Below are 15,598 nucleotides of genomic sequence, written 5' to 3' on the forward strand. Positions count from 1 at the left end.
ATGTAATAGAGTACTTGAGAGGAGTGTCAGAGACTGCAGACCTAATAGAGGAAATGAGCGTCAGAGAGTGAGGACAGGATGCACTGTTGGTGGGAAGATGCTACAGAAGATAATACAACATCGGGGAGATCTTACATGAGGATAGTAGAGATCAATGCTATTACCCTAATCAATGTTCCCACTTCAGACTCCTGAGGTCCGAGGGGCTGCACATAGGGTTGCCACCTGTCTGGGATTCACCCAGACAGTTCGGGTTTGGAATCATGCGTCCAGGTTTCAGACTGAACCTGAAACCCAGACATATTATTCAGACCGGACTTAGGCTTCCAGATGCATCTGGATGAGAGGGGCTGACTGCCAAGGGTGAGTGAGCTCACCATCCATCCCTGTCTGTGACTGAAGTCTCCCCCCTTCTCTCTCCTGCCTCTGAGTGAGTACACTAAGGTAATTCAGGGTTCTCAGAGTACTCCTTACATCAGAGTTCCCCTTTACATCAGAGGCTACAGTGTTCCCTCTTACATCAGAGTCCTCTCCGTACATCAGAGTTCTCAGTGATGCCTCTTAAATCAGGGTTTCCAGATCACCCCTTATGTTAGATTCCCCAGAGTTCTCCCTTACATTAGAGTCTGCAGAGTCCCCCCTTACAGTGAAAAGAACGCTGCAAATTCAGATGTAAAAGGGGAACTCTGTGGACTCTGATGTAAAAGGGGACACTTGTTATTAACTTTATATGATCAGAAATGTTATTTAATAGCAAAATATATGTATAGTTTATGCTATAAAAAAAAAAATTGCAGTGTTCGGGTTTGTCTTGAAGAAAAGGTGGCAACCCTAGACCGCGCATCATATACCAATGAGCTGCATGTGGCCCTCGGGCTGCAGGTTGGGCACCAGGGCTCTACACAGCACACAGTGTACAGCTGACAACATTGTAACAATTGTATATTATGTATCTTGTATTTTGTTCAAGCCCAACCCTGGGAAATCTGAAAATTCTCCCTTGGGCCTAGTTCACATGTGAGGCCAGGGGGTAACAAAACTAGGTGGTTGAGCTGGTTTTACCACCCCTCTAGCTGCCTGCCCGAACACTAACATGGAGCCGCATACAGCTGTACACATGCATACCTCCCAACATTTTGAGATGGGAGCGAGGGACACCTACTAGCAAACGTATGTAGGCATAGGACACGCCCCCTGCCACGCCCCTTGATCAAATCCACAAGTGCTTTTTTTTTACCACTACTATTCCTTTATATTGGCTTTTAAAATTTACAAATGCAGCAATTTAGAATTTAGATGAAAGGTTTAGCGCTGGGAAACACTTTTTCAAAGATAAAAAGTGAATTTTGTATACATCTATATAGATCAGACCAAAATGAGGGACAAATGAGGAGGAAAGAGGGACAGAGGGAAGCTGTCGTCACTAAGGGACCAACCACCTTATTACCAGGGACCGCCGTGAGTCGCTGAAGTACCGGAGCAGTATTCTCACCAACCAGGGGCGGTGAAGAATTGGGAAACTTCAGCAGGTGTCAAGCCAGGGACCCAGCCAGCGGAGGTGACACTTGCAGAGCAGCCTTGTGTGTCAAGCCAGGGTTCCAGCCAGCGGAGGTGACCCTTGCAGAGCAGCCTTGTGTGTCAAGCCAGGGACCGAGCAGGCCAGTGGGGGGAGGCTTGAGGAGTATCTGTGAGTGCCAAGCTAAGGACCCAGCAGAGAAGCGAGGGTGAGGCTTGAGGAAGATACTGAGTGAGAAGATTGGAAGAGCTCAGGAGATCCAATGGCAGTGGATCAACAAGTCTACTAAAAGAGACTGGAAGCTCAGTGGAGTGAAGATCTACAAGAAGTGATTGTAGACGAAGTACAGAAGTTAAGTTCGTTACAACTTGTGTTAGAAACTGTTACAAGACTGTTGCCATAGGAGACAGCACTCCTACTCAGACGTGGTGTCTTGCTGGGTGTCTTTCCCTGCATGGCTATCTGCCTATAAAAGTCTCGAAGTCTGCTAATTAACATTGCAACTACTAAAGGGTGTCCTGGCCCTAACCCTCTCTCCCACAGTTCTGTTTAAGAGAAAATAAATCTCTTTGCATTCAAGAAGTGTGGCGCCCATGAATCTACCTTGCATTACACCCATCATGCCTTGCAACCCACTCCCTAACTCTAGAGGTCACCATTAGGCCTAGACATGCCCGGGACTTGGCTACACAGCAAATGCAGGACTACTGTAGAGACCCTGCATTGACCATGATGATTTCAGGAACTGGAGGAGAACGCTAGAGGGAGGAGGAGGGAGGGAACGGGTAAATATTCTCTTCTATACCCCCCCCCCCCCCCCCCCAGACCTAAACAAGACGTTTTTTCAAGTTTCCCGAAGTTAGGCTTTAAATGGTTCTTTACACCTTTACATCTTTGTTTCTTTTATTTTTATTTTAATGCAATATCATTTTAACCTCTCCTCACCCATGTGGGGCATACGTGCGACAGCAAAGAGGGTGTAATGGTCACATGCTGCACATATGCGCCCATAGACATCCAAGTTTTCTGCGCTAAGAGTGTGTTTACTGTGCGCTCCTGGCACAGTGACCGAGCTGTCACAGACAGCTCCTAGTCTACAGTAATTATCCTTCTCGCCCTCCAGGCATTCCAAACTGTTTAAAGGGACCTGGGGCAGGTATGGCTGAACTCGTATCTCACAGGCATCGCATGTAATCGGCACCTGCAGAGCAGGTGCGAATCACATGCGATGTCTAAAATTGTGCTAGTGTGAACCTGGGCTAAAGCTCCACCTGCTGGCACCAGAGGGTAATGCAAATTATTAATATGCAGTAAACCCGTACTTCTGGAATCCGGCACACTTATTCCTCAGGCGTTAAGCGGCATGGGAAGCAGGAGAGGTCTTTTTCTTTTTCCTCTTTCCTGTCTTAATTTTAATTTGAAGATTGGAGAGGAGTACGCTTTAATTAAAAGACAAAACCTCCCTGATGACACAATGTATATTTTCCAGGTTGTGGCCCTGGAGGGCGGCCAGATGCTGCACTTGGCCCATCACATGTGACCCCGAAGGAGATCCAGTCGTCAGATTATATGTCTATGTACCGCCTGGTTCTGACGGCGCTGTGTGACCCCTGGCTGCGGTTCCTGCGCTATGACATCGCCACCTACCTAAAGTAAGTGTGGATACAATGTTGCAGAATGATTCCTCCCCAAGACACCCAAAGTGGTGGTAAAAGTCAACTAACCCTAAGGAGGAAAGGACTGACTTCTGGTATGCCTACTCTCTGTGCATTGCTACATACAGTATATACAGTTGTGCTCATAAGTTTACATACCCTGTTAGAATTTATGATTTCTTGGCCATATTTCAGAGAATATGAATGATAACACAAAAACATTTCTTTCACTCATGGTTAATGTTTGGCTGAAGCCATTTATTATCAATCAACTGTGTTTACTCTTTTTAAATCATAATGACAACAGAAACTACTCAAATTACCCTGATCAAAAGTTTACATACCCTTGTGATTTTGGCCTGATAACATGCACACAAGTTGACACAAAGGAGTTTGAATGGCTATTAAAGGTAACCATCCTCACCTGTGATCTGTTTGCTTGTAATTAGTGTGTGTGTATAAAAGGTCAATGAGTTTCTGGACTCCTGACAGACCCCTCCATCTTTCATCCAGTGCTGCACTGACGTTTCTGGATTCTGAGTCATGGGGAAAGCAAAAGAATTGTCAAAGAATCTGTGGGAAAAGGTAGCTGAACTGTATAAAACAGGAAAGGGATATAAAAAGATATCCAAGGTATTGAGAATGCCAATCAGCAGTGTTCAAACTGTAACCAAGAAGTGGAAAATGAGGGGTTCTGTTGAAACCAAACCATGGTCAGGTAGACCAACTAAAATTTCAGCCACAACTGCCAGGAAAATTGTTTGGGATGCAAAGAAAACCCCACAAATAACTTCCAGTGAAATACAGGACTCTCTGAAAACATGTGGTGTGGCTGTTTCAAGATACACAACAAGGAGGCACTTGAAGAAAGATGGGCTACATGGTCGAGTCGCCAGAAGAAAACCATTACTACACAAATGCCACAAAGTATTCCACTTACAATACGCCAAACAGCACAGAGACAAGCCTCAAACCTTCTGCCACAAAGTCATTTGGAGTTATGAGACCAAAATTTAACTTTTTGGCCACAACCATAAACACTACATTTGGAGAGGAGTCAACAAGGCCTATGATGAAAGGTCCACCATCCCTACTGTGAGACACGGAGGTGGATCGCTGATGATTTGGGGATGTGTGAGCTGCAAAGGCACAGGAAATTTGGTCAAAATTGTTGGCAAGATGAATGCACTATGTTATCAAAATATACTGGAGGAACATTTGCATTCATCAGCCAGGAAGCTGCACATGGGACGGTGTTGGACATACCAACATGACAATGATCCAAAACACAAGGCCAAGTCCACCTGCCATTGGCTACAGCAGAATAAAGTGAAGGTTCTGGAGTGGCCATCTCGGTCTCCTGACCTCAATATCATTGAGCCCCTCTGGGGAGATCTCAGACGTGCCGTTCATGCAACACAGCCCAAGAATTTACAGGAACTGGAGGCTTTTTGCCAAGAGGAATGGGCAGCTTTACCATCTGAGAAGATAAAGAGCCTCATCCACAAATACCACAAAAGACTTCAAGCTGTCATTGATGTTAAAGGGGGCAATACACGGTATTAAGGACTGGGGTATGAATACTTTGACCAGGGTCATTTGGGTAGTTTCTGTTGTCATTATGATTTAAAAAGAGTAAACACAGTTGATTGATAATAAATGGCTTCAGCCAAACACTAACCATGAGTGAAAGAAAAGTTTTTGTGTTATTCATATTCTCTGAAAAATGGCCAAGAAATCATAAATTCTGCCAGGGTATGTAAACTTATGAGCACAACTGTATATGTATACAGTTTGTCCTATAGCTGGGGAAACTCAGAGTTTAAAGTGGTTGTAAACCCTTCTATATACCCAGTGATGTGACTGGCCAGATATAAAACTAATCCTCCTACGTACATTGTACCTGTTTATTTGCAGTCTTCTCTTCTCTACATCGGTTCAAAGTGCGGAATTTATAAAGCTTGTCTGAAAGTTCCGAATAAAAGAGGGCGGAGAGCTGAAGTTACATTCTGCACAACTCAGCAAGGAGAGCTCTGAGAACTGATTGGAGGGAGGGTGGATCACACAGCACACAGGAACAAAGCTGAGGCTGTCAATCACAGGCTGTGTGCTGGAGGTCCCTCCCCTGTCACCTTTTTTTCTCTTGGTGTCAGGAAAAATTGTCAAAAGTAACTCATGCTGATAGCAGAGAAAGGAGGAAGCAGACAAAGGTGACACTCATTGCTCTTAATTGAGTTAAGTACACACTATAGGGGGATATGCTTTGTCCATATTTCATGTCTAAGGTTTACTTACTTACTTTAAGTTCACTACAAACATTACAATCTGATTTAGATCCTTTAGATCTAACGGAAACTATGTAGTGCAAGGGCCTGCCTGATTGGATACAAATAGATTGGATAGGTCAGGTATGTGCTCATATTGCATAGTTTTGATAAGTCTAAAGTTGAATGTACGGAGATTGTATGGTCAGATTGTAACTTGTATGGAGACCCTCAGGCGCGGTTTATACTGGTGCGGTGCGAGAATCGCAATACGTTCCTGTTCAAATCACATGCAGTTCTGCAGTAGTGTGATTTGATTCATTCTGTATGGCTCAAATCGCATTGCATCCACACCAAAATCATGAAGGATTCTTTTTTTTTTTTTTTTTTTTTGCTGCACCAGAATCGAATCACATGGGTGATCACACCTATGTAATCTGATTCTGAAAATTGCACTGTGTTTTGCGAACCGATTTTGGGGTGCCGTTAATACACACCCGGAGCGGTTCGCATGAAGGGGGCGCGATTTTGATGCAATGCGGAAACCGCACTGAATTCGCTGTGAATTCCACACCAGTGGGAACCGGGCCTTACACTGCTCCTCCATTCCTGGCTGAAGGACAACCAGCATCATCCAGTATACCTTTCCTCACCAGCCTGATGGTACCTGGCTCATTGGATTTCAGTTCTTTCAGTAATGGAGGTTCAACATCACATGTGGGTGTCTCCTAGGTGGTCTGCCTGCACACAAGTCTGCCTAGGAAAATCCACTCCTCCAGACTGACACCCACCCATGTAGCTCTTGATATTTGCATGACTCCGCCCCAAGAGCCAGCCCACTATACCCAGCTACATCTAGAATTTCTCAGTAATTTTAACAATAAAGTGACCGTATAAATAAATATAGTATATTGACATCTGTGATGCTGTTTGGATGTTTAATTTTGAAAGGCTAGCGCTGAGCAGTGCGGGGTGTACCAAAATGGTCTCCGCCACCTTCCTACTGCTGGGTGTACCAAAATGGTCTCCGCTACCTTCCTACTGCTGGGTGTACCAAAATGGTCTCCGCCACCTTCCTACTGCTGGGTGTACAAACATGGTCTCCGCCACCTTCCTACTGCTGGGTGTACCAACATGGTCTCCGCCACCTTCCTACTGCTGGGTGTACCAACATGGCCTCTGCCACCTTCCTACTGCTGGGTGTACCAACATGGCCTCCACCACTTTCCTACTGCTGGGTGTACTAACATGGCCCCTTCGCCACCTTCTTACTGCTGGGTGTACCAACATGACCTCCGCCACCTTCCTACTGCTGGGTCTTACCAACATGGCCTCTGCCACCTTCCTACTGCTGGGTGTACCAACATGGCCTCCACCACCTTCCTACTTCTGGGTGTACCAACATGGCATCCGCCACCTTACTACTGCTGTGTGTACCAACATGGCCTCCGCCACCTTCCTACTGCTGAGCGTACCAACATGGCCTTCGCCACTTTCCTACTGCTGGGTGTACCAACATGGCCTCCACCACCTTCCTACTGTTGGGTGTACCAATATGGCCCCCCCACCTTCCTACTGCTGGGTGTACTAACATGGCCTCCCCCACCTTCGTACTGTTGGGTGTACCAACATGGCCTCTGCCACCTTGCTACTGCTGGTTGTACCAACATAGCTTCCGCCACTTTTATACTGCTGGGTGTACCAACATGGCCTCCGCCACCTTCCTACTGCTGGCGTCCAGCTTATTTCAAAATGTAACATGAAAACAGCAACCGCTTTTATATATAGTGACTTTATTGCTAAATTTACTGTGATATTCAAGACGTAGCTGCGTTTAGTAAGATGTCCGCTGCCGCCTCCTTCTGACTGCAGGTGTTCTGTCAGATGAGCAAACCTGGTAGTGGTGGAACGTGTGCACAGGTGACAGAACGTCACTTGTGTTACCTAATCCGACGGGTCGCCGGTTTTGATGGAACACAGCCAGATTATGGCTGGTTGGGGGGGGGGGGGGTGTACATACATCAAATGCGTTCCACTGCTACCAGGTTTGCTCATCTGACAGAACACCATGTTGGTACACCCAGCAGTAGGAAGGTGGCAGAGGCCATGTTGGTACACCCAGCAGTAGGAAGTTGGGGGTGGCCATGTTGGTACACCCAGCAGTAGGAAGGTGGCGAGGCCATGTTGGTACACACCACACTGCTCGGCGCTAAACCTTTAGGATTTCAAAATTAAATATCCAAACAGCATCACAGATGTCAATACACTATATTTATTTATATACGCTCACTTTATTGCTAAAATTACTCTGAAATTAAAGACGTAGCTGGGTGTAGTAAGATGTCCGCTGCTGCTTCTACTGACTGCAGGTGTTCTGTCAGATGAGCAAACCTGGTAGCGGTGGAACACATGTGCAGCTGACGTATTGTCACTTCCATTACCTAATCTGATGGGTCATCGATTCCGATGGAACACCAACATTGCATAGAGAAGCACAGAGATCCATAAATAATTTTGTTTTTAACCACTAGGCGTCTGCTCTATAGCCGAAAGACGGCTGCAGAGCGGATGCCAATTGCCGGGAGGCCGTCCCTGGACGTCCTCCTGTTTACTTCCGCAATGCGCGCTCCCGCAAGCGCGCATAGGGTAAGCTCTGTGCTGGCTGTGTCCGGGGGATCGCTGATCACTGTAAACGCCCAATCACAGCGGCTGTTTACAGCACGATCGGCATGCCCAATGGGAAATGATCTCATATCATATGAGATCATCTCTCATCGCCGGCTCTCCCTCCTCACACAGACAGCGTGTGAGGAGGGAGAGATTAGCGGCTGCAGCGGCCGTAAGTAAAATATCTCCCCAGTGTGCCATCTGTCCCCAGTGTGCCACCTGTCAGTACCATCTGTCCCCAGTGTGCCACCTGTCATTGCCATCTGTCCCCAGTGTGCCACCTGTCGTGCCATCTGTCCCCAGTTCCATTTGCCCCAGTGCCATCTGTCAGTGCCATTTGCCCCAATGCCACCTGTCAGTGCCATCTGTCCCCAGTGCCACATATAATGCCATCTGTGATCAGTGCCACATCAGTGCCACGTGTCATCAGTGCCACATAGTGCCATCTGTCATCAGTGCCATATCACTGTCACGTGTCATCAGTGCCATCTGTCATCAGTGCCACCTGTCAGTGTCACGTGCCATCTGTCATCAGTGCCATATCACTGTCACATGTCATCAGTGCCACGTATCAGTGCCATCTGTCATCAGTGCCACCTGTCAGTGTCACGTGCCATCTGTTATCAGTGTCACGTGTCATCAATGCCATGTATCAGTGCCATCTGTTATCGGTGTCAGTGCCACGTATTAGTGCCATCTGTCATCAGTGCCACGTATTAGTGCCATCTGTCATCAGTGCCACGTATTAGTGCCATCTGTCAGTGCCACGTATAAGTGCCACGTGTCATCAGTGCCACATATTAGTGCCATCTGTCATCAGTGTCACGTGTCATCAGTGCCACGTATTAGTGGCATCTGTCATCAGTGCCACATCAGTGCCACATTTTATCAGTGCCACATCAGTGCCACGTGTCATCAGTGCCACGTATCAGTGCCATCTGTCATCAGTGCCACGTCAGTGTCACTGTCCTGGTGCTCCAGGGCCTTCAAAAGTGTAATAGTTAGTCAACAAGTTAGATGTGAAATTTATGCTCCTAGAACACATGATGGCGCTCCCTGCATGTTGGGCCTCTCTGAGTGGTCAAGCTGTGGAAAAGTCCCACACATGTGGTATCATAATACTCAGGAGGAGTAGCAGAATTTATTTTGGGGTGTCATTTGTGGTATACATATGCCATGTGAGAGAAATAACCTATTACAATGACAATTTTGTGAAAGATTAAAAAATGTAAAAACAATCTTCATTTTGCAAAGAATTGTGGGAAAAAATGACAACGTCAAAAAGCTCACTATGCCTCTTACTAAATACCTTGGAATGTCTACTTTCAAAAAAGGGGTCATTTGGGGGTATTTGTACTTTCCTGACTTGTTCGGGTCACAAGAAGCGAGATAGGCCACCAGTACATCAGATGTGATCAATTTTGTGCGATTCGCACCACAGCTTGTAGACTCTCTAACTTTCACAAAGACCAAATAATATCCACTAATTTGGGTTATTTTTACCAAAGATATGTAGCAGTATAAATTGTGGCCAAAATTCATGAAAAAAAAAATTATTTGCAAAATTTTATCACAGAAACAAAGAAAAATGTGGGGGTTTTTTTTCACAATTTTTGGTCTTTTTTCATTTATAGCCCAAAAAATAAAAACCCCAGAGGTGATCGAATAACACCAAAAGAAAGCTCTATTTGTGGGGAAAAAAAGGACAAAAAATTCATTTGGGTACAGTGTTACGAGGGGTGTTTAAGTGCCCAGTTGTCAAGTGGTTAAATATGATTAGCATGTTGATGAGGGGGAGGGGAGGGGGGACTTGGGAAAGTAAAATACACACAGATTAAACTTCAGCTTTACATTATCATGGTTTCAAGCTTTCAAAGGAAGGGAAGGTCCCTTAGCTTGAATCCTTAATAACTTAAAGTGGAGGGCCACCCTGAAAAAAAAAAATACATTAAAAATCAGAAAAAAAAAATGAAAAAATATTTTTTTTTAACTTACCAGAAATGCCTGTTGCTAGGCACATCGTCCTAATCTGCCTCTTCCTACTCCGCGGAGATCTTCTATCTTCTCTCCTCCGTGCGGCGTCTTCTGGGTAATGGGTCGCGCTGTGTTCTGGGAACTGTGTGTCCCAGAACACAGCGCGCCCCATTCACAAAGCGCTGCGCGACTCGCGCATGTGCAGTAGGAAACGGGCAGTGAAGCCGCAAGCCTGTTTCCCTTAGCCAAAATGGCGGCGCCGGGACCCGAGAGCCCAGGGACAGGTCAGCCTCGGGCGGCCGACATTGCGGGCGCCCTGGACAGGTAAGTGTGCTTATTAAAAGTCAGCAGCTACAGTGTTTGCAGCTGCTGACTTTTAATTTTTTTTTTTTTTAAACCGGCCCTCCTCTTTAAAAGTAGAAGTAAAGGCAAAACTTTTTTTTTTTTTTTTTTTCATTTTGGAGATGTCCCAGGCCTCCTTTAATCTAAAGAGAACCTTCAGAGCAAAGAGCTGCTGACATCCTTCCATATAGAGTGGGTTATAAGGCTTAGTGGGTGTAATGCAAGATAGATTCATGGGCGCCGGACACTTCTTGAATGCTAAGAGATTTTATTTCTCTTGAACAGAACGGTGGGGGAGAGCGTTAAGGGCCAGGACACCTTTAGGTAGTTGCAAGGTTAATTGGCAGACTCCATGACTTCTATAGGTAGACAGCCACGCAGGGAAAGGCATCCAGCAAGACGCCACATCTGCATGTGTAGGAGCGCTGTCTCCTATGGCAACAATCTTAGAACAGTTCCTAACAGAAGTTGTAACAAACTCCTTTACTTTCTTTACAGTCACTTCTCGTAGGTTCTCAACCCACTGAGCTCCCAGTCTCTCTCACTAGACTTGCTAATTCACTGCCACTGAATGCCTTGAGAGCTTCCAATCTTCATTAAAGTATCTTCCTCAAGCATCACCCCCACATCTCTGCTGGGTCCCTAGCTTGGCACTCCAGATACTTCTCAAGCTTCACCCCCACTGGCCTGCTCGGTCCCATTGACTTGACACACAAGGCTGCTCTGCAAGTGTCACCTCGGCTGGCTGGGTCCCTGGCTTGACACCTTCTGAAGTTTCACACTTCTTCACCGTCCCCGGTTGGTGAGAATACTGCTCCGGTACTTGCTTCAGCTACTCACTGTGGTCCCTGGTAATAAGGTGGATGGTCCATTAGTGGCGACATCTTCCCCTCTACCTCCGACCAGGACAGGTTCTCCAGCCGGCAGAACCGTCACTTCTGGTTGGACTGAAAGCCGCAATCCCAACCCTACGCTGCTCTCTTGCTTCTGGATAGGCCCTCAGACAGTCTAGCAGCCAGATGTGCCCAGGATAGGTCCAAACTCCGGCCCAGCAGCCCGGGCAATATGACACATGTCCACCCAGACAACCGTCCAGGTGGCACAGAACAATGATCACCTGATTACACACGGATATATAGGTTCTCCCAGCAGGCCAAGGAATTTAAGAAAACCCTTGCCCAATGGCTGAGATACCCCATATACTCCTAATCTGTCCTTGCTTAAAGCGGGAGTCCGCCGGGACTCCGCGTTTTTTTTTTTTTTTTTAAATCCAGCAGCTACAAATACTGCAGCTGCTGACTTTTAAAATAGTGACACTTACCTGTCCAGCGCGCCCACGATGTCGGCACCCGAAGCCGATCTCTAGATCGTCTCTCGGGTGCTGCCGCCGCCATCTTGGGTATGGGAATCAGGAAGTGGAGCCTTTCGGCTTCATTTCCCGGTTCTCTACTGCGCATGCGCGAGTTGCGCTGCGCAATAAGGACGGTCCCCGCTGCCTCTGGGATCTGTGTGTTTCCCAGCAGGCAGCGGGGCACTTGCGGAAAAAGGGGCGGGCACTTGCGGAAAGGGGCGTAATCTACGCCCCTTTCCACAGAGAGCTATCCCGGGAGTGGGTGCAGATACCTGTACTGTACAGGTATCTGCACCCCCCTCCCCCCTGAAAGGTGCCAATTGTGGCGCCGGAGGGGGGGAGGGTTCAGATGAGCGGAAGGTCCACTTTAGGGTGGACCTCCGCTTTAAAGTTACTTTTTCCTTGTCTTATGTAATGCCACTAGGTACCCGGCCACCTAGTGACAGAAGAGAGAAGTGCAGCAATTCCAGACTTAGGGTGAAATCAATTGATCCCTAACAATTGGCCAAGGCGAATACACCTGGCAGGTAAATTTAAGAGCAACCCTGCCTAAACACCAGGGTGCTACAGAGAGAATAAGGGAGGGCTATGACCCCTGTCTGTTTTTTTTTTTATTTATTTCCTGTCCCATAAATAAAACTGGAAGGGAGAGGAAATTCCTCCAAAGTGAGGCAATACCTGGTCGTCACCAGAACTAGTGTTCCCATTGGAAGATTTCCCATATATTCCTGTTCTAGAGACAACCCACAATTTGAAAATTATCTTACACTTTCCCTCTCAGTAACCAGGACAACTAGAGAGGGTGAAATCTCCCTAACGGGGACACAAACAACAATACAAACTGACAGGGGGTTCGAATCCCTCTCTATTCCATTCAAAAATGAAAAATAAAGTTCTGCCTTAAAGAGGAAGTAAACCCTGATGGGTTTACTTCCTCTTTCATTCCCTGCGAAGGTAAAGCATAACGGACTACTATGCATCGCATAGTAGCCCATTATGTGTCACTTACCTGACACAGGAGCCAGCGATGTCACTGCTGTCCCCTGTAGTCCGGCGCATCCATCTTTTCGGTGGGTCTCGCAGCTCCGCCGCTGTCATTCGGCGGAGCCGCGATGACGTCACTCCTGTGCATGCGCACGGGAGCCGACACGCGTGGCAGCTCCATTGTTGGAAATTCCGCGCTCAGTGCGCCTGCGCGCCGCTGTCTACGGCGCATGCGCCGTAGACAGCGGTGCCTGTCTTCGGGCAAATTTCTCCTAAACCGTATAGGTTTAGGAGATATTTCTTGGACCTACAGGTAAGCCTTAATCTTAAGGCTTGTAAGGGTTTACAACCACTTTAAATTATACTTTAACCCAGGCAGCTTTAGCACACGAGGTTCATCGATTAGCGATGGGGGCATCTAGTGGCCAAACTGGGAAACTACACCAGGTGCTTTATCCTACAGGATAGGGACGAGCTTAGGCGTGTTCGCATGCTCCACGCGTAGAGCCCGCTAGGAAGTCGGCGCAGTGCTGCGCTAATCACAGGCAGTGAGACATTGCCCGGTCTCTCTAGCCACGCATCGGGGCAGTGTCTCACTGCCAGTGATTAGCGCAGCACTGCGCCGACTTCCTGGCGGGCTCTGCACGTGGAGCATGCAAACACGCCTGAGCTCATCCTTACTACAGGACCCTCATTGTGGGGGGGGCGGATCACCAAGGATTGTGTTTGACAGCTGCTGATTTTAAAAGGTTGCAAATAGCTTTTGAAATGACATTAACATCTGTAGGGACCAAGCCTTAAGCTAGAGTGTCCATCATCTAAATTTAGTGTTTGCAGCTAGCCTGTAGCCAGCCCGAGCTTTGTTTGTGTTATGTGCGTTCGCTGGGTTTCTCCTAAACCCAAATACATTGATTGCTTCTGCCTGCTGCTGTTGATTTTTTCCCAAGAGAAGATACAATATATTGGGTTATGAATATTTTTTTCTACCCTGGCAAATCACTGATGGGTTTATGCCAGTGATATGGGTAGAGAAGAGGATACATATTTGGGTTGATCTTATAGAAAGGTCCTGGCCTCCAAGGCTTTACCAGGTGTGGATGTAAGCATGGAAGGGTCCAGTCTTTGCCTCCTAGGTCCATTGCCTGAGGGAAGAAGGCTGAAAAAGAAGGGACTGCTCTCTTGCAGGCTTGAACCTGGGCCTACATAATCTAAACTGGATTGTTCTTAAACAGCTGGCCTGTCCTTGGAGGCAAAGACCTTCTAGAAAGGTCCTTGCCTCCAAGGCTTTGCCTGGTCAGGATGTAAATGTGGAAGGGTCCAGTCTTTGCTTGAACCTGGGCTTTTGCCTGGGGGAGGAAGCCAGAGTGAAGAACGGTTTGTACTCTTTGGGGTCTGAACCTGGGCCTACATAAGCTAAGCTGGCTTTTCCTTGGACAGTTGGCCTGTCTTTGGTGGCAAGGACCTTATAGAAAGGTCCTTGCCTCCAAGGCTTTGCCTACCAAGAATTTTAGTGTGGAAGGTTCCAGTCTTTTCCTCCCAAGGCCCATCGCTTGTGGGAGAAAGCCAGAGTGAAGAAGGGTTTTTTTCTCTTAGGGTCCTGAACCTGGGCTTAGAAATCTAAGCTGGCCTGTCTTTGGAGGCAAGGACCTTCTAGAAAAGTACTTGTCTCTATGGCTTTGCCTGAGAAGGATGTAAGTGTGGCAGGACCCAGTCTTTGCCTACTGGGCTTTTGCAGAGGGAAGGAAGCCATAGTGAAGAAGGGTTTGTATTCTTGGGGGCCTGAACCTGGGCCTACAGAATCTAATCTAGCCTGTCCTTGGAGGCAAGGACCTTCTAGAAAGGTCCTTGCCTCCAAAGCTTTGCCTGGTCAAGATATAAGTATGGAAGGGTCCAGTCTTTTCCTCCTGAGGCTAATTGCTTGAGGGAGGAAGCTAAATTGAAGAAGTGTTTGTTCTCTCGGGGTCCTGAACCTGGGCTTAGAGAATCTAAGCTGGCCTGTCCTTGGAGGCAAGGACCTTCTAGAAAGGTCCTTGTCTTTATGAATTTGCCTGGGGAGGATGTAAGTGTAGAAAGGTCACGTCTTTGCCTTCCAAGTCCATTTCCCAAAGGAGGAAGACAGAGTGAAGATGGGTTTGTTCTCTTGAGGGTCTGAATCTGGGCCTACAGATTCTAAGCTGGCCTGAAAAACAGGAAGATAGCCCATATGAGCCTAAATCATTTTAGGAAATGTTTGCTGCTGTTTTGGGCATCCTGTACTGCTAACTTTCTCTCCCCCAAGACAAATGAGTCAATAAAATTGCAAAAAGAGGATAAAAGGTAATGAAGTCTATCTGTGGGTCAGTCAGTTGTTGGATGGAGCTACAGGTTGGGTCACCAACAGGAGAGGAGAGCCCCTTAAAGTCCAGCATCTCCTTCGGTGGTGCTACACATGTTACAGATGATATGAGATTTTAGTGATTGGGTTTCCATAGACTTTAAGGGTCAGCGTAGGAAGTTAACAGTGCAGAAAATCCTCCTTAACAACCGGCACAGACAGCAGACACAGAGCTGTTTATATTCTGATGTAAGACACCATTCCTCCTGGGGATACCTGAGATGTCCGCTGAGACTGGAGCTTGTTACTGGAGCTGCAGAGCCCAGCTGTGCCCAGAGCATAAACCGCCCTCTGCCCAGAACTGCACAGCACTGAGGAACGGAGCGATGGCCAGACCCCACCCGGGGAAGAGGGTCACATGGGGGTAAGATGGCAAATGTGCCCCACTTCAGCTGGGATTATTATTGCGGCACACAACACATGATGCCCTGCGTAATAGAGTCTGGTGGGCTGAGACCTTCCCTGTCTTCC

The 15,598-nt window shown here is 47.2% G+C and overlaps 1 protein-coding gene across 1 annotated transcript in view; it reads left to right on the forward strand.

Annotated features, from left to right (window-relative positions):
* LOC143986997 (uncharacterized) overlaps positions 1–15,598 on the forward strand; it is a 130,030-nt gene that overhangs the window by 93,543 nt on the left and 20,889 nt on the right. The window contains exon 14 of the mRNA XM_077485434.1: positions 3,006–3,168. Within this exon, the coding sequence (XP_077341560.1) occupies positions 3,006–3,168 (163 nt within the window). The remainder of the gene's footprint in view (positions 1–3,005; positions 3,169–15,598) is intronic.

Source organism: Lithobates pipiens, unplaced genomic scaffold (assembly GCF_037356315.1).
Source record: "Lithobates pipiens isolate NorthernLeopardFrog02 unplaced genomic scaffold, aLitPip1_a1.2 Scaffold_18, whole genome shotgun sequence".
Classification (NCBI taxonomy): Eukaryota; Metazoa; Chordata; class Amphibia; order Anura; family Ranidae; genus Lithobates; species Lithobates pipiens.